At 34.7% G+C, this 19,115-nt stretch overlaps 2 protein-coding genes across 2 annotated transcripts; one reads left to right on the top strand and one right to left on the bottom strand.

The window, feature by feature from the left end:
• Positions 1 to 58: 58 nt before the first annotated feature.
• On the bottom strand, positions 59 to 2,288 carry LOC132645716 (small ribosomal subunit protein uS15). Its single transcript, XM_060362870.1, has 5 exons — positions 2,151 to 2,288; positions 1,998 to 2,070; positions 1,150 to 1,288; positions 868 to 1,054; positions 59 to 286 (listed from the first exon to the last, which is right to left on the bottom strand). The coding sequence occupies exons 1-5, from the start codon at positions 2,171 to 2,173 to the stop codon at positions 253 to 255; spliced, it is 456 nt and encodes a 151-aa protein (XP_060218853.1). The 5' UTR covers positions 2,174 to 2,288; the 3' UTR covers positions 59 to 252.
• Positions 2,289 to 15,240: 12,952 nt separating this feature from the next.
• Positions 15,241 to 18,779, top strand: LOC132645713 (LRR receptor-like serine/threonine-protein kinase GSO1). The gene is made up of 4 exons (XM_060362863.1): positions 15,241 to 15,797; positions 16,421 to 16,681; positions 16,810 to 17,664; positions 17,943 to 18,779. The coding sequence occupies exons 1-4, from the start codon at positions 15,344 to 15,346 to the stop codon at positions 18,425 to 18,427; spliced, it is 2,055 nt and encodes a 684-aa protein (XP_060218846.1). The 5' UTR covers positions 15,241 to 15,343; the 3' UTR covers positions 18,428 to 18,779.
• Positions 18,780 to 19,115: the final 336 nt, after the last annotated feature.

Raw genomic sequence — 19,115 nt, 5'->3', positions numbered from 1 at the left:
ATTGCACTAATTCGAATGATAATGATGATAATGAGCAAGTCAAACCATCCAACTGACAAGCAGCTAAACACAAGTATACCATAAGTCATCAGGGAATCAGAAGCCAATTTAAAGCAGGAAACATTCCCTTATCATCTCTCATAAAACAAAATTTGTTCCATTAAAATAACTGGGCCATACAAAAACAACTTGGTCTATAAATTTGAAGATGGAACTTGACCAAGAAACTAGTAATTCCATGACATATCTTCTCTAAGCCACAAGAGTACTGGCGGTGGTAGATTCACTGCAAGGCAAAAACTGATATCAGTACTGCAATTATCTAGATTTTGTACAATTAAACGAAATAGGGAGGAGGAGTGCAAGGGGCAGGCTATTAAGGACAAAGTAATTTATCTGATACAACCTAAACCAACTATAACACACTCGGATCACATTGTGCACAAAAAGAAGTGCAAATAAAACATTCCACCTCATCAGTGAAAATAAAAAATCTACAGTGCAAAGTTTGGTTGATTTTGCACATCAAGCCAATGAAGTAGCTAAAGTGTAAGGAGGGCATAAAAAACTCCTTAGTTTATTTGGAAGAATACTAGTCCCCACACAGAGCTAATACACCGCTTCATTCCATAGACCTACATAAAATGTTTGGTGGAACCGCAGAGAGTCTTCAAGCTAGAAGTGATTTAGCAAGTAAATTTCCCTATAGACAATTATTTAACATGCCTAGACAAATAAGTAATTCAAAAATAAAATTTTAACTTGCAACTCATCTAAAACATGCAAAACAAAAAATGAATTGTGTTCTAGATGATTAAATCAGAAGCAGTTTACCCACTAAAGTAGAATATGCAAGAATGAACTTACTATTTCCAGACTGGTGGAAGCTTCTTTGTTTTCTTGTAGTAGCGAGCAAGTCGATGGATCCTGCTCTCGACAAGAATCAATCTAAACTTGGAATCCTTATCTTTCCTGTTTCGCTCAAGATGCTTCCTGATTGCCACTGCTTTCTTGATAAGGTGGTAGAGATCCTCTGGAATCTCAGGAGCAAGTCCTGATTGGGAACACCAATAGGTTAAGCAAGCATTATTTTAGAAAAGTTACAAGTATCAATGAGCAGCTTAAATACACAAAAAGACAAGCAAGTACCGTGAGCTTTCAGAATTCTGAGAATCTTGCTACCGGTGACACTCTTCACCTGAGCAATCCCATGAGAATCACGAAGAATAACACCAATTTGAGAAGGTGTCAAACCTTTTTTGGCGAACTTGCAGATGTTATCCTCAACCTGGAGCAAAATTTAGTAGAAAAACTGAATGAATGGATCACATTTCAATGGAGCATAATAGCAGGAGTAGAGTAACTCCAAACACCAATCTTGTAAACAGTGAAATAAGTGGTGCCACTTAAAATAGGCAACTTTAGAAAAAAAAAAATACAACCCCCCAAAAACAAGGTACCGGCACATGGTCTATCTTTAAGGAGTTGTTTGGTTACTGGGTTGGGATAGACAAGGATGCCCAATGGGATTAGCTATCCCACCTTCTATATGGGATAGCTAATCCCAGCATTTTTAATACAAAATAGTTCCTCGGACTAGTTAATACTAACCAATAAGCAAACGCAGGATAAAATAATCCCGCATTTGCTATCACTTATCCCACCAACCAAACAAGCCCTAACAGTATATGCAAAACTACAGACGTCGGACAGAAAAGGCAAATGTAGTTAAAATCCGCCCACACACTACTCAAGCTAAAGATGCACTAGGTATATATAGTTAGTTAGGCATTGAGGTCCAATCTGATAACAAAATCGTCAACTGGCTATTCAAAATTCTTTAAACATACACAAATCAATCAATCAACTCTGAGCTATTAGGGTTCAGCAGCCAAAAGTATACATCATTTTATACAATCTTTGTGATGTTCATCGAGAATTTAGGAATGAGACAAGGCAGCATTACAATCCCAACATCAGATGAAAATATAGCTTACATCAGGAGCAGAGATTTTCAACCAGCTTGGTGGAGTCCTCTTGTATGGAAGAGCAGAAGCTGAAATACCCTTACTGCACCAAACCAACACAAAATAAAAGGTTTAAGTAAAATGCAGTTTGGGGGATAAGGACGAAGGAAAGAGTATACGAACCCTCGACTGTGCATACGACCCATGGTTACAGTTTGGGGTTGGTTGGTTGCCGCGCTCCGCTTAGCTCTAAAATGACAAGGTTGCAAGGGCCTTAGGGTTTTCGCTTTATATATATATACCTTCTTTATTTCCACTCTGGTCCTTTTATTATTTTATATTGTATTTTCGATCTTTACCATATTACATATTGCACCCCCATCATTTTAAGTACGGTTATGAGGCCGAATATAGTTTGGTTTAAAATATATATATAGTTTTTTATTTACAAAATATAACATTACAAACCTTATATAAAACATGTTTTTTTTAATACATTTTTGTTTTTTTTTTTTTTAAATTAGTTTTTTTTTCGCTCAAAAATTTATGTATGAAATGTATATATCTCGCTCAAGACTTAACAAGTTCGCTCAAAATTTAGTGTATGAAATGTATATATCTCGTTCAAAGCTTAAAAAATCCGCTCAAAATTGTGTGTATGAAAACCGTATGAAATTTGTATCTCGCTCAAGGTTTAAAATTTCGCTCACATTTTTGTATATAAAGTTCATGTTAGATTTCTGTAAAATTAATACAACTATAACAACATTGTATATAACTTTGATACAACATTCAAGACGTAAAATAATCGCTCAAATTTGTGTATGAAATGTGTATATCTTGCTCAAGGCTTAAAAAGTTCGCTCAAATTTTGTGTATGAAAAACGTGTGAAATGTGTATATCTCGATCAAGGCTTAAACATTACGGTCAAAATTTTATGTATGAGAATGGTATGAAATGTGTGTATCTCGCTCAAGACTTAGAATTTCATTCACATTTTTTGTATATAAAGTTCATATTAGGTTTCTGGAAAATTAGTACAACTACAACAACATTGTAACAACTTTCATACAATATTCAAGGTTTAAAATTTTCGCTCACAATTTTGCGTATGAAAATTATGTTAAAAATTTCGCTCACACATACAGATTTCATACACAAAAAATTGAGGTAATTTTTTAAGCCTTTGGGCAAAAAAAAAATATTTTTTAAAAAAATATTTTTTTTTTAAAATATATTTTTTAAAAAAATCTGGAAAGAAAAAACGAAAAATATATGAAAATCCGTCATGTTTCGTAAAATATCATTATGTTTTGTAAATAAGGAAAACTATCTATATATTTATAATAAAGAATCTTAATTAGGTACCCTATGTCATTTTCCCTTAAAAGATACATTGTTTGTGAAGTATGTGAGTTTGTATGTCTTATAGATTTACCCTATTATTGATTGGAACGAAAATTTTGGAATTTTTATATTTTGTGTTAATTACGTCGAGTATTGACCAAAAAAGTTAATTATAGATCAACACCAAATTTTCGCTCCACTTGAACTTATCTTTTACTGGGAGTAATTTTGTTATAGGAGATAGGTTGTATAGGAATTGAACAATCTTAGCAAAATACGTATGGACACAGTACCATATTCCTGACTAATAATTCTAAAGGGATTTTCTTATGAAATAGATATTGATAATAGTCGTACAACATAGATGATAGTAACGATCTCAATACTAGTGACAATCGTGAGTTGCTTCTAAGGCGATGATACTCTTGTGCCAAAAACAAAACAAGGACAAAATTATCTCATTCTAAATACTATAGAGGGACAAAATTGATCATGGTGCAAAATAACATTGCATGCACAAGTTTGGTCTTGGAGCAGACCTAGTGTCAAAATGTGTGAAAATCTGTTAGGCCCGTCAGGCCGGCCCAGTGCAGTTATTTATCATTTGTTTTTTGCGCGGATTGTCCCTCAAACGCGCTGGTCTTTAATTTTCGTCTCTAAAATTACTGGTCTTTAATTTTGTCCTTCACCTAAAAAGTGACCGAAAATATCCCAAGGATATGGATTCGAACCACGGCTGAGTAAAAAAAAAAATAGTTATGTTGTAGTCCCAAGTTAGGCTTTATAAGGCATAACTTCTGTAGTTCTAAGTGTTATATCCCGTATTTTTGAACCTCGGAGCATCTGCTGGGGTGGGGCCCACATACCGAGATTTTTTTTGGAACATCTGAAAGGTCATATGAATCACATATGTAAAGTTAAACACAACTCATGAAGTACCCTTGGACCAAATCAAAGTGGAAACCCTCCAAACGAATATTTTTAAGAAAACGTTTTCGGGTGACCTGACTTTGGGGGGCAAAAACTGTATTATAAGTTTGGAATTTCGAAAATACCTTGAAATAGAAGTTGTAGATAATTGAATTAGCTTTCCATCCATAGGTCGTGGGTTCTCAGGTGACGTCGGTACAAGGAGATATGAACGTTTTAAGGTCGAAAGGTCAGTGGGCTAGGCCCAACTCGGGACCAACCGAGTTGGCCCAAAAAAATGAAAAAAAAAAAAATCAGGCCCAAGTGAGGAGCCATTCGGCCATGGTCCATAAAAAGGATCCAAGCCCATGGAATTAAGTCATGTGGTCAATGAATAAAAGACCACTTAATCATCCAAATTCCATAGAACTTTCAAGAGAAAGAATAGGAGGAAAAACAAGAGAAAAACAAGAACAAAAAGAGGGCATTTCGGGTTTGGCCATAGAAAAATCACCCCTCAAAATCTTGCCTCTAAAATTATTTTCTTGTTGAATTCCTACTAAATTAAGTGTCCTCTACAACTTGGTGTAATTGTTTTGGAAGAAGGAGCACTTATTTCTTCAAGTTGACAACTTGTTCAAGTGAAGAAGTTTGTAGAAAAAGGTAAGAATCAATTCCTTTTTCTTATGTTATGAAGGTTTGTTTATGTTGTGGTATGTGGAAATGAGTAGAAATTATGGAAATAAAGAAGTTTGCAAAGTGGGTATGTATATATATATATGTAGCCATGGGTGTATATATGTTGTATACATATATGAGTTGAATTTTATGTTGCATTCTAGTTGTGGTTATGATGGAAATTATATTGGGAATGAAAGTTGAATGAATTTTGGTTGAAGTTGGAATGTAGATGATTATGTCACTTTAGAATAATTTTGTGATATTATGGAAATGAAGTTGTTAAGATGTGAATTATGATTATGGTTGATGAATTTGGAAGTTGGAAACTTGTTATGAAGTTGTATGCCAAAGATTTGATGTTTTGCATAAGTTATGATTTTGGCGGAAGATTGTATATCATGTATATCGAGTGTATATCTTAAGGAAAACGATATGAAATGTTTCTAGAACTATATGGTGATGATCATGATGGTTGTTGAATATGAAATTATTGATCTTAGTTGAAAGTTGGGTTGAATTGAAGATTATGTCAACTTGTGAGAAAAATGACTAGTTGAAGGATATTTGTGTTTTTAATGTTCATTGTTGATATTGTTGTTGTCGTTTGGGTTGTTGTTGATGATTTATAGCCGAGTTGAATTCTCGGGGTGTCATATGTATAGGGGAAGTGCTGCCGAAATTTCGGTAGCCAAATATGCTTAAAGTTGAAATAATGGCATTAATAATTCACAATTGGTAAACTTGACCAATTGCAGTTTTTCGACGAAACGGGAAGTGAGATTGGAAAGGCTTAAGGAGCGTGAAAGGTATGTAAAGTAAACCCAATTCTTCCCTTGGCATGCCCCTAGTGTGTTAGGGTCGGATCCGGGCCTCGAAGGACCTCTTGGCCCTCGGAATCCGCAAGACAAAATTTCAGTTTTTCCTTCAGTAGAATTGAACCATTTTGATACGCTTTTTTTTTCTGAAATTATGCAATTTTGCTCTAAATTATTCAGAAAATCATAGAATGTTTGTATAACCTTTTTAGGTGATACTATATGCTTAGAGGGCACAATTTGAGCCCGCCGCCTTGTTTGTCCCAAGGCGGGCCCACTATTTACGGTTTTGCCCCTAATGTGTTAAAGCTTCCTTTTTAAGCGATTTTTGAAAGAACTGTTTTAATTACCCTACTAATCGCTTAACGAATATTATTTTAAATATTCTGTTAAATATTATAAATTATTTTGACACTCGGAATGACTTCGGGAAAGTTATACTTCTGTAATTTATTATGATATCCGAAATACATTTATTATGATTCCGTCCGACTCCATTGGATTGGTTTGTCTTTGATACGCTTCATCGAGTCTTTGAAAACATTTATGATATTTTTAAATTGCATTAGTCTCTCACTACTCCATTCGTGGATGTCCCAATGTTTCCCACACTGAGCCCGGGCCAGGATATGTTGTCAAACGTAATTCTCTGCATTGTTCGCCGCGCCCCGATGTGAGGGGGCAGGTATACGCGTACATGGGTCTGTGGAGTATGATGTGCCATGTCCGCCTATTCTGATCTGATCTGTTATGGCCATTCTGATATGACATTTTATGATACGGGGCCACGCCCCCTTTTCTGATTCCTATGTATTGTGGCACCAGTGTCGGGAGGGTGACCACGTTTTGTCTGCCGAGTCCCGTGGCAGGGATCGGATATGATATGACATATGTTTCTGTACACATTCTGTCTGATTTGGAAATATGCATTTGACACTCTAGATTTTGTACCCATTTTCTGTAATCATTATGATTTGACTTCTGTGATTCCGCTCTACATATTCAGTACATATTTCGTACTGACCCCCTTTCTTCGGGGGCTGCGTTTTCATGCCGCGCAGGTACAGACGACAGGTTTGCTGATCCACACGTTTAGGATCCTATTTCTGCTATTTGGGGCGCTCTCTTCTACAGAGCCCATCTTTTGGTACAGTCTGTCACTGCTATCTGGATATGTACTTTGTTCAGGGTATGACGGGGCCCTGTCCCGTCTTATGATTATGATATGTTCTGTAGAGGTCTGTGGATACATCTGTGTGGGTTCTGTACATATGTTTGGGATATTCTGTTTTGTGATGGCCTTATCGGCCTATGTGTGCCAAGTCTGCTTTTCTGCTAAGTTCTGTAGCGACCACTAATATTATTATTATATTATTATTCTGTTAATATGCTAATTTGGGGTATCGGGTACGTATAGGTGCCCAGCTCGGGCACTGGTCGCGGCCCACGGGGTTGGGTTGTGACACTACGTTATGCCGAACAAGGGGTAAAGTTATGTCTTCTTAAGGCATAACTTCTATATATGAACTATGCCTTAAGGCATAACTTGCCTTATGATTTTTTTTCTTTACTCTGCTGGGATTCTACATCACTTTTACTCGAATAGGCCTAATTTGCTACGAAATTCTGCCTTGCAATTTTTTTAATATATACTTTGTTGGGATTGAACCCAGAATCTTAGGGGTATTTTCGACCACTTAAAGTGCCAAAAGGAAAATATTAAAGACCAACAATTTGAGGAGAAAAAAATTAAAGACCACTCGAATAAGGCGTTTGTGCAAGGGCAATTCGCAGGAATGCCCTTATTTTGGGGTGATCTTTAATTTTTGCCCATTAAATTAGTGGTCATTAATTTTGTCCTTCATTAGAACCCCTTGGTTTCGGGTTCAAATTCCCGCTCAGTAAAAATGTTTTTAAAAAAAATCGCAAGGCCGAGTTTGAAGGCAAAATTCTGCCTTGGCGATTTTTTTTTTTTTTTTTTTTTATTGATGTGGGGTTCGAACCCAGAACATCGAAGTATTAGGAAAAGGACTAAAATTAAAGACCACTAATTTGAGGGCCAAAAGTTAAAGACCACCCCAAAAGAAGGACAATCCGTGCAAAAAAATGTTTGTGCGAATGACCCCTTGTTTATTAACTAGGATTGGGCTAAGGTTTCTTCAGCCCATTTAGAAGTGAGGCTATGAATCCCCACTCACTTGGGCCACTAAACTCAAGGGCTGTGGTACGAACTGTTCATGCTGCGTTCTATGGATTTCATTTTTTTGCGCGGATTGCCCTTCTGTTGGAGTGGTCTTTAAATTTTGCCCCTCATATTTGTGGTTTTTAAATTATCCCCCTCATATTGCTGGTCTTTAATTTTTGTCCTTTGCGTTGCAACCCTGAGCGTTTATGCAGAAATCATGAGGTTCTGGGTTCGAACCCCCGCTCAAGCATAAATTAAAAAAAAAAATTGCAAGCCAAGATTTGGGTCGCGTGTATGCCGGACCCGACATACATTTGTTAAGGAATTACCAAAGTTATGTCGGACCCGACATACTCTACCTTATGGGCAGACTTGGCATAAGTATGTCGGGTCCGGCATAACTTTGATAATTCCTTAACAAGTTTATGCCGGGTTCGGCATAACTTTGGCAATGTTTTCAAACAGCACAATAAGCACTGAAAACTCCAGCACCGAGCTAACACAGTATACTTGAAGTTCAATGTGTATTTAAAGTAACTTTTGAAAAAGAAATACTTCGCATGGATCATTATGTTATATTGTCTTCTTATTTGACGAAGATATATTCGCATTAGGTTTATCTCTGTACTTACTTCTCGTTCAAGAATTATGGTTGGTAAGATATTTTAAGGGAGGGAGATTTACACACACAAAAGATTATGTAACAAAGCAAAGTGCCAAATTCTTTGCCAAGGCACCATATAAGTGAAAGAAATCTGAATAATTGAACAAAATCTATGTATTAAGGAAAAGTTATGCCTTATGGGGCATACTTTTAGTTATGCCTTATGGGGCATACTTTTAGTTATGCCTTAACTAAAAGTTTGCCCCATAAGGCATAACTGGGAAAAGACTTTTAGTTAAGGCTTAACTAATAGTTTGTCCATAAGTATGCCGGATCCGGCATAAACTTGTGAAGGAATTACCAAAGTTATGCCGGATCCGGCATACTTATGCCAAGTCTGCCCATAAGGCATAAGTATGCCGGGTCCGGCATAACTTTGGTAATTCCTTAACAAGTGTATGCCGGTGGGGGCATGGCGAAATTTAAACTCTGCCTTGCGATTGTTTTTTAAATGTTTGACTGAGTGGGGGTTTGAACCTGGAACCCATGGGTTTTAGGCGAAGGGCAAATTTTAAAGATTTCAAATATGAGGGGCAAAATTTAAAGACCACCCCAAAAGAAGGCCAAATTGCCCTTTGGATTTTGGGAATGTTTGCTCGTAGATGTGCAAAGAAAATACTTATGAAAATTAGATTTTTTGAATTACACGATCTTAAACTAAAATATGTATATTATGCAAAAAAACAAAAATTAAATAAATTGAATTTTGTAATTTTAAATATATCATGTGAAATATTAGAATTTAAAAGTTATTAAATATAAAGTAACATTCCTTTTAAATAAATTTACAAAATAAAAGTAGAACATATAAATTGAAACACAAAAGGTATTAAAAAAAGGGAAAAGGGTCAAAAATACCCTTCTACTTTGGAAAAAGGGCTAAAAATATCTTCCGAACTTATTTTGGGTCAAAAAGACCCCTCCCGTCCTTAAAGTTTTCAAATATATCCATGCGTTGATGGAAATTATCCGCCAAAATAACCCGAAATTATTTTTTAAACCCGACTCAACTAAATAATAACCCATAAGATCCCCTTGTTCCCCCAATACGTAGGTATGAAGTTTGAGGGAATTGGGGGAATAAGGGGATCCTATTGGTTATTATTTAGTTGGGTCGTGTTTAAATGATGGAGCGGGTTTAAAAAATAATTTCGGGTTATTTTGGCGGATAATTTCCGTCAAGACAGGGATATATTTGAAAACTTTAAGGACGGGAAGGGTCTTTTTGACCCAAAATAAGTTCGGAAAATATTTTTAGCCCTTTTTTCAAAGTAGAGGGGTATTTTTGATACTTTTCCCTTAAAAAAATGATGTCATGCGTTATTGTACTGGATCCTGACTATTTATTTCATATCCAAAAGTTAGTGTTTTATTGTACTTATTAATGTGATATCAACTAGGAGATTTTTATTGGGAATAATATAAAATATACCTTAGCATCATTAAGCAATTTTGCTAAATATTTTTGTTAATATTACTCTTATTAATAGGAAAATAGTTTCAATTTTATTCTTGACCTCGGAAGGAGCTTCCAACCTTAGAGTAATTTAAAATTATGATACAAGTTTAGTACAAGAGTAATTTTGAAACTCCCTTTTTTCTCGAATAATTTGAACCTATGAAGTTCACCGTTTATAGCTGAAATTCCTAATTATTACAAAGAATAATAATAATAATAATAATAATAATAATAAAAAAAATATATATATATATATATATATATATATATATATATATACACACACGAGTTCTTAACAGCAAAGTGTCATGAATGAATAAAAATGTACTAGTATAGAACAAAATCAACCATTTATGAATAGTACTCGAACAAATTGAAATCTTCGCCCATTTATATTGTTTTGTCCAACAACCAAAATAAACAAGACACGAGAGGTAGCATCTCTGTCAAATAAATTCTTTAGGCCCGAAAGGTATCATTATTTTCCCAACTGTGAAAATATCCACATGAGAGGACTGTAGTATCACTTCTCTCTGACGAAAAGGAAAAATGAGTTAATGGAGGTTGCTGTGCAATAACCATTATTGTGCTTCCTCAAGGTCACAGGTCACATCTTAATTTGATTTGAATTATACATACAATTCTTTTTATACATATCATATTATAATACGCAGTTTCTACTATTGATTAATAATAACCCTGGATTATTTAGTACTAGCGATATGCATTATTTATTGAATTATAATTTTTTATATGGTGTGCGAATTACAACATTCAGTCAGCATTATATAATTATATTAGTATTACTTGAATTAAAAACAAAAATTATCAAAGTTTATATTGAAATTTTTATAATCCCAAATTCCCAATAACCAAACAAATTCCCTGTGTATGGGCTGTGTTGAGGGTGAGGTGAAAGGAGAGAAAAATTGTATTGCACTCGGTGTTTAATTTAATAAATACATGATACTGCTATCACTAAATCATAATTAATTAATAATATATTTTTATCATAATTTCTCACTTAATCATAATAAATTAATATAATTTGATGTAAACACTATATGCGACTAGATTTTTAAGGGGGGAGGGGTTGGTTTTGGCCATCTCTTAACCATGAAGTGTGAACTCCAGCTACTTCCAATGAAAAAAGTTGGTGGGCAGTACAATGATTATAGAGCCAAAGGTTATAATTTTTTGAAAGAACACAAGCCTGGTAGCATAATTGGAAACCAAAAAAAGGAAAGAGAAAGTTATAGAATTTGAAATGGAGTAATGAATGTGAGTAGTAAACATAAAATTCACAAGTTTTCAAATGTGGAATATGTGCTTGGTAAGGACCAGTGGCGTATCTAGCATAGTAAATGGGGATAACTTTCGACGCGGAGTATAAATTTATGTGTAAAAAATTATTAAAATTCTAATAAATAGTAGATATGAACCCATAACTTTAAAAATATAATGAGTTCAATCCTAAAAATGTAAGGTTAAACTCCTAGAATTTAAATTCTGGATTCGCCTCCGGTAAGGACAACACACCACACACCAGCAGCACCTTTTCACTCTTTACTAGCTACCTGTATGTGAAAGCCAAACCAAAAAGATAATCACTACTCACTTGCTGGCCATTCCACTTTCACAAAAGTAGCTTGGAAGTTCATTCTTTAGCTCCTTTTGGTGAAATTCTGATCCATCACTCCCATCTTGAAAAGAAAAAAGAAAAAAACTCTCATTTTGCTTTATGTTTTTCTCGTTGCTTTCTAGATAGTGTTCCATTATATACCATTGTTAGAGAAAATATTCAGATTTACCCCTTAACCTTTGCGATTTATCTTCCGTTTATCTTTCAGCTCATAAAAGTCTCATGGTTATCTTACATCTTAGATATATCTTCTTTAATGATATTCCAGTTTTGCTTGGACATTTTCCACGTCGAAGCCACGTAGACATACAAAAGGCAAAATTTACTAATAAACTATTAAAATGATTTATATATACCCGCTGCAATAATTTGAAACATGTAATTGAACAATAGAAAAGGTTCAAACACCCTCTGAACACTTGAAAATGGTCCAAATATATCCTTTTTTGTATTCCATCATATTAACCAAATTAGATCATTTTTTACATAGTGAAAAACCATTAGTGGGGGAGATATATTTGAAATGAAAGACAATATGGGAACTCCTATAAGAAGAAAGATAAATGGAGGACATATATAAAGTAAATCGCAAATATTAGTGGTACACTTGGACTACCTTCTAAAATAAATTGAAGGTGTTTTTTAAAGAGATGTTCTACTAATTTAACTTACAAACATTTACAATTTTCCTTTTCCAAAGAAATACAACTACACGATTTGAGACTTGAGAGTTGGTTAAGGAGATATATGCAACAAATAAACTTTATGCACTTTTTTTCGGATTTTTTTTCACTTTTTTTTTACTTTTGGGCGTTTGGCCATAAAAATAATTCACTTTTAGTAGCCGTTTGGCCATAAAAATTATTCATTTTTTTTTGGATTTTTTTCACTTTTTTTACTTTTGGGCATTTGGCCATAAATAGTCGGAATACAACTTGAAGTTATATTCCGGAATATCAAAAACAAGAAAAACTTGTTTTTCAATTTTTTTCCCCACTTTTTCCACTTTTTTACAATTACATTTCACCAAAAACTACAATTTCAAAAACTATGGCCAAACACAACTCTAACTTCAAATATTCCAAAAAAAGTGAATTTACTTTTGATATTTATGACCAAACGACACCTTAGAGCAAATGCTGGCGATATTCACAACAAATAAATTCTTTAACATGTGCTTGTAATAGAAGTAGCATGGTGCAACATACATACTGTCGTAAATTTTAGGTCCTCTCCAGTTTTTTTTTTTTTGGGAGTTCTCGTAACATGTTTATAGCTAGCATTTGGCTATAAATTTTGGATCAAATTTTAAAAGTTTATCTTCAAATATCTATTTGACCATAGATTTTAAATCAGATTTGAAAATCTATCTTCAAATTTTGAATCATAGTTTTGGGTTTTTGGGACTTTCACTCACAAAACTTCAAAACTTTTTCAAATAATATGCATATCTAAACACAACTTCAAGTTTTAAAAATCACAACTTCAAAAACTCAAATTTTTAAATTTTAAGTTTCTAATTTCAAAATCTTTGGACAACCGGGGAGCATTATGGGTGGCAGTAGATAAAAAAGTAAGAAAAAATATCTGGTTAAGATGTGACCAGGAGTCTTGTGAATTCAATTCCATGCCTTTTCCTGTTATGGGTCCTTTTCTATGTTTACTCATCATTCTTCCTTTTTCTGTTTGATTCTTATTATTAGTACTTCTTTTCTTTTTTCTTTTCCCACAAAATAGGCATTGGAAAAGAGTTCTGTATCCAGACCCTGTCTTCCACGCATGAAAATGACTATCACCTAAAGTTTATTGACAAAACAAGAATTTTTTCCATGTGATTCCGTTCACAGAACATAATTAATTTACTACTAATTATATTTTGTCTTTTTGTATTTTCTTGGCAATTCGTGAAAGTAACCCATCATTGTATATTTCCGTGTTAATTGATTTTTTCATATCAGATCTTCTTTTTTTAATCTCACTGTGAAGATTCCCTTTCTTTTGTTTTGTTATCAGAGAAGTTTTCACTAAAAAAATAATGGCACCGTAACTATTATACTTTCATAAGATTAATAAAAAATGGAATACAATTTTTTTTTTTTTTTTGAAATAAATGACTGAGATCAGCATTTCTTGATTTGGAAAAATAACTGCACAAAAGTTTCAAAATGACACAGATATTAAATGCCTATAGCTACAAAATTTTAAAATTCAAACCCAACCAACCTAATCTCTCAGGGGCCGTTTGGTGCATGGTATAAGCTGGTATATCCCAACACTAATTTTTTGTACCATGTTTGGTAGAAGGTATAAATTTATACCTTGTACCAAATAAAATCTAAAATGCATCTTATGGTATAAACTGAGATATCTTTTCTTATTCCACTTATACTGAGATTATTTTATCCCATCTCCTAAATGGGATAAAATAATCCCAAAATATGAAATAAAATAATCTCAAAATTATAATTTCAGTATAATTTTAACTACCTACCAAACGACCACTTACAATTATGAGAAGTAGTACCTACAACTAGTCAGAACTCAGAAGACAGTAGTCCTCTATTATTTTGACTGTCTTGTTAAGTAGTAGTACTATTAGAAAACAAGTCACAAAAATGAATAAAATCCCAAACCTTAGTAACTCAAAACCTTTTGCTCATCCCTCAAAAGGGGAAAATATACTCAAGCATACTCCTCCATTTTATTTTACATGACGCTATTATTATTTAAAAAATCAACAAAATATCTTTAAAAAAATTTCATATATAATTTCACTACCTCTAATTTCTATTAATGTAAATTTTCTTTTCAATAAAATATGCATTCCTCCCGTCTCAATTTATATGGCTGTATTTGTATTTCGAGAGGCATACAAGTTTTTTTTTTTAATCGTAATATTTTTATATGCCTTTTAAATTGTTACATATTATAAAAAGGTCAAAAATGACCCTCTATTGTGGGAAAATGGCTAAAAATATCCTCCTTTACAAAATTGGGTTAAAAATACCCCTCTCGTCATTAAAGTTTTCAAATACCCCTGTCTTAATGAAAATTCCCAAAATAACCTAATTTCATTTTTAAACTCAATCCAACTACATAAAAAGTTCATATGCGATCAACTTCTTTCCGAATCCTACATCTGGAGCCACTAGGCACAGGGGCGGGTAACCAATATGAGCTTTTTATTTAGTTGGGTCGGTTTAAATGGAACATGTTTAAAAATGAAATCGGGTTATTTTGAAAATTTCCATTAAAACAGGAGTATATTTGAAAACTATAATGGCGGAAGGGATATTTTTGACCCAATGTTATAATGAAGGATATTTTTAAACTTTTTCCCAAAATAAAAGAGTATTTTTGACCATTTCCCTTAAAATTAAGATGCTTGACTCCCGCAATGTCAGACACATCAATTAGGACAGCGGAGGTAATTCCTTAAATTTAGACAAAATTTTATTGAAAATAATAGTCTTCCCAAGCTAGCTAGTTACCGGTTACTGGTTACACCAGTTACCAAGATTCAAATTGGATTCTTGGAGTTTTCTTCTTTCTGCTCATTAGTCACACACTTGCTATATCTCTATATCTTCTTCACACAAAAGCCATAAGCCAACACTCCTTTCTTGATTATTACCAAAAACAACTTTCCCACATACTTTCTTGCCAACCAAAAATGGGGTCTCTCTCTTTTCTCTCTTCCATTTTCTTTTTCATCTTAATCCTAACATACCCACAACAAAGAGTTTCTTGTGAACCCATTGTTACTAAAACTCCTTTATCTTTGCTTATGACTATCAAAGCTTCTTTGGACCCAAAAAACCTCAAACTTTCATCATGGTCAGCTAATTCAACTGACCCATGCAATGGTTCTTTTGAAGGTATTGCTTGTAATGAGTTTGGTCAAGTTGTTAACATTTCTTTACAAGGCAAAGAGCTTACTGGAAAAATACCACCTGAGATTGGTCAGCTTCATAGCTTGTCTGGGTTGTACTTGCACTTCAATAAGCTACATGGGGTTGTTCCTAAAGAAATTGCTAACTTAACTCAGCTCTCAGATTTGTATCTCAATGTGAATAATCTATCTGGTGTTATTCCTACTGAGGTTGGCAACATGTCTAATCTTCAAGGTATGTTCTTTTTGTTCTCTATCTTTGCTGTTTTGACTAGTTATGGTGTAAAAAGCTTAAGTCTTTATGCCTAACATTGACTTAATTTGAATGAATTTTTTGAACCTTGCCAAATAGATCTATAGCTCTCTTACTGAAATGGGTAGCTCAATGAAGAGCCTAAGAAGTGACAATGCTTCTTGGAGGCTAATTATTTGCTGTTAGTTGATAGTCATTTGACAATGCCTATGTTTTTTCTTGAAAAAGCTTCGATTTTTTACTATTCATTTGTCACTATGAGTCTATATTAAAGAGGTTGCTTGAAGTTTCTTTAATGAGGTGATTTTTTTTCCTATGTACTTACATTAGAACATGAAACACTTGAAAAAGCCTCTATCTTTGGTTTTATGTTTAGCTTTTCTGTGTAATTAGTCACTCTCCCCATTGAATTGAGCTTCAATATGGGCTAATTCTTGAAGAAAGTTCCAACCTTGCTGGCAAACTTAAGTTCCAACCTTGCTGGCAAACTTAAATTTCGTAGTCCTTTATTTAGGTGGCTTTGTCCTTTTTCTGCAATTTTTTATTTGTTAAGTGAAATCTCAAATAAAGTAACTGAGCTTCATTTGTTTTCCGATTTTACACAGTGTTGCAACTATGTTACAACCAGTTGACTGGAAGCATACCTAATCAACTTGGGGCTTTGAAGAAGCTCAGTGTTCTTGCTTTGCAAGTCAATCAGTTAACTGGAGCAATTCCTGCAAGCTTGGGAGACTTGGAGATGTTAACCAGGCTTGATTTGAGCTTCAATAATCTTTTCGGTTCGATTCCAGTAAAACTCGCTGATGCTCCAAAGCTACAAGTTCTTGATCTCAGAAATAATACCCTCTCTGGCAATGTCCCTCTAGGTAATTCAATTTGATTGCTTGATAGTATCGTTAATCCTATGCTTAAGAAATGCAGCAATCTTAGATTTTTTAATTCCCCCAAATATGAATCCCTATGTTTACTAACTCTCTGTTTGGTCTTTTTGAAGCCTTAAAGAGACTGAATGAAGGATTTCAGTACTCAAACAATCCAGACTTATGTGGAGTTGAGTTTTCTTCCTTGAAACTCTGCACTGTATCTAGTCTGAACCAAAACAGACCAGAACCATTTGGACCTGGTTCGAATCGTCTCCCCAAAAAAGACATCCCAGAATCTGCAAACGTGCAAGCAACGCAAATGAATCAGTCCAAAAAATCACAAACTGTTGTGGTCGTTGGCGTTATTGCACTCTTCGTTGCAGTAGCAGTAACTGGGCTTTTCACATTTTCATGGTACCGCCGTCGGAAGCAGAAAATTGGAGGTACTCTTGATTCCTCGGATAGGCGACTCAGTACTAATGAAGTGAAGGAAGTCTCTAGAAGAAGCGCGTCACCCCTCATCAGCCTGGAGTATTCCAATGGTTGGGATCCATTGGGCAAAGGCCGAGGTGGAAGTGCTTTCTCTCAGGAAGTATTTGAGAGCTTTATGTTCAATTTGGATGAAGTTGAGTCTGCTACAAAGTACTTTTCTGAGGCAAATTTGTTAGGCAAGAGTAATTTCACAGCCGTCTATAAAGGGACATTGAGGGATGGGTCTATTGTTGCTATTAAGTGCATTTCCAAGACTAGCTGCAAGTCTGATGAAACTGAATTTCTCAAGGGACTAAAGCTCTTGACTTCATTGAAACATGAAAATCTTCTGAGGTTGAGAGGCTTTTGCTGTTCAAAAGGTCGGGGAGAATGCTTTCTGATCTATGATTTCGTCCCCAATGGAAATTTGTTGCAGTACCTTGACGTGAAGGATGGAAAAGGAAAGGCCCTTGATTGGTCTACCAGACTTTCTATAATCAAAGGCATCGCTAGAGGTGAGCTACTGTTTGATTATTGTCTCATGTTCTCATCATAGCTCTTTGACAACCAAATTTATGCTCTATCAGATCTTAGCAATGGAAGGAAATAAACATGGTTTACCTCTTGAAGTGATAGAATGAATATAAACTAATCTTTTTTATCCTTGAGCTCTGTGTTCCTCCCGAAAGTATTTCTATAGGATTTGATAACAGTCTGCCTATAATCTTTTGTGGTTAATACTTTTTCTTGTCCTTGTTATTTGAATAACGGAATCTCATGTGTTGTTTAACAGGTATTCATTACTTGCATGGAAACAAGGGAGGCAAACCTGCCCTAGTCCATCGAAATATATCAGCTGAAAAAGTACTTGTTGACCAACACTACAACCCATTGCTCTCAGAGTCTGGTCTGCACAAACTACTAGCAGATGACATTGTCTTCTCAACACTCAAGGAAAGTGCTGCAATGGGCTATCTAGCTCCCGAGTATACAACCACTGGCAGGTTCACCGAAAAGAGCGATCTCTACGCCTTTGGCATGATTATATTCCAGATTCTCTCCGGAAGACGTAGAATCACAAACTCTAACCATCAAGGGGCAGAGATGTCCAGATTTGAAGACTTCGTTGACCCGAATCTTTGGGGCAACTTTGTTGAAGCGGAGGCAGTTCAGATGGCAAAGGTTGCTCTACTTTGCACGCACGAGTCACCAGATCAGAGGCCAACCATTGAAATCGTCATGCAAGAACTGAATGACTTGACCTCCAGCAAGTCGTGAATGCTCGTGTAAAACCCAAATTCCCAAATGACCATTAGGAGCGTGATACTAACTGCTTACTGATGCCAGGAGTTGGCACTCTTTTCCCATCCTTTCGGTCCTGCACGACTTGTGCTTTAGGACAATGCATGTGAATTTCAGCGGCTGTTCCACATAGTTTATAACTAATGCACCTCGACGTAGATAGCCTTGAGAGATCAGTTCTCTTGTATTATTGTCACTTAGCCATGATTCTCAGCAGATTTCTCCACTTGCAAACTAGTGTATCAGAACTTCAATTTCTGTTTTACAAGTATCATAAATGACCTCTTGTTATTGGAATACTACTTTCATAGTATCATATTTTGTCGAACAGTCTTTTGTAACCAGCGATCAATTCTGTATTTACTAACGACAGAATTAAAGGTCTTCAACAATTAAAACCGAGGGGTCGTTTGGTTGTTGGTTAGGAAGTGAATTGTTCATACATTAGAATCAACATAATTAGTAACATGGTTGGTATCATTTTAGTTGATATGTATAAAATTCAGCATATCAAGTACAATGTTTGTTTATTAGTCTACAATCCCAGATAACTAATTATATGTAATATAAGTTATGAGAAATTTTATGTAATATTTTATGCAGAGTAGAAGATGCAATAACTGATAATAAATGAATAACTAAATCCTGCATAACTAAACCTTAC

The sequence above is a fragment of the Lycium barbarum genome, chromosome 6 (assembly GCF_019175385.1).
Source record: "Lycium barbarum isolate Lr01 chromosome 6, ASM1917538v2, whole genome shotgun sequence".
NCBI lineage: Eukaryota > Viridiplantae > Streptophyta > Magnoliopsida > Solanales > Solanaceae > Lycium > Lycium barbarum.
The sequence above is the reverse complement of the archived record's forward strand: the minus strand, read 5'-3'. Positions and strand labels throughout refer to the sequence as shown.

Excerpts from the sequence above, each read along its gene's own strand:
- LOC132645716 (XM_060362870.1), bottom strand. The coding sequence starts at position 2,173 with ATGGGTCGTATGCACAGTCGAGG. Across the intron at positions 2,071-2,150 it reads GGTCGTATGCACAGTCGAGG|TAAGGGTATTTCAGCTTCTG; the intron begins GTTCGTATACTC and ends GGTTTGGTGCAG. Across the intron at positions 287-867 it reads CTTCCACCAGTCTGGAAATA|TGAATCTACCACCGCCAGTA; the intron begins GTAAGTTCATTC and ends TTTGCCTTGCAG.
- LOC132645713 (XM_060362863.1), top strand. The coding sequence starts at position 15,344 with ATGGGGTCTCTCTCTTTTCTCTCTTCCATTTTCTTTTTCATCTTAATC. Across the intron at positions 15,798-16,420 it reads CAACATGTCTAATCTTCAAG|TGTTGCAACTATGTTACAAC; the intron begins GTATGTTCTTTT and ends GATTTTACACAG. Across the intron at positions 17,665-17,942 it reads AATCAAAGGCATCGCTAGAG|GTATTCATTACTTGCATGGA; the intron begins GTGAGCTACTGT and ends GTTGTTTAACAG.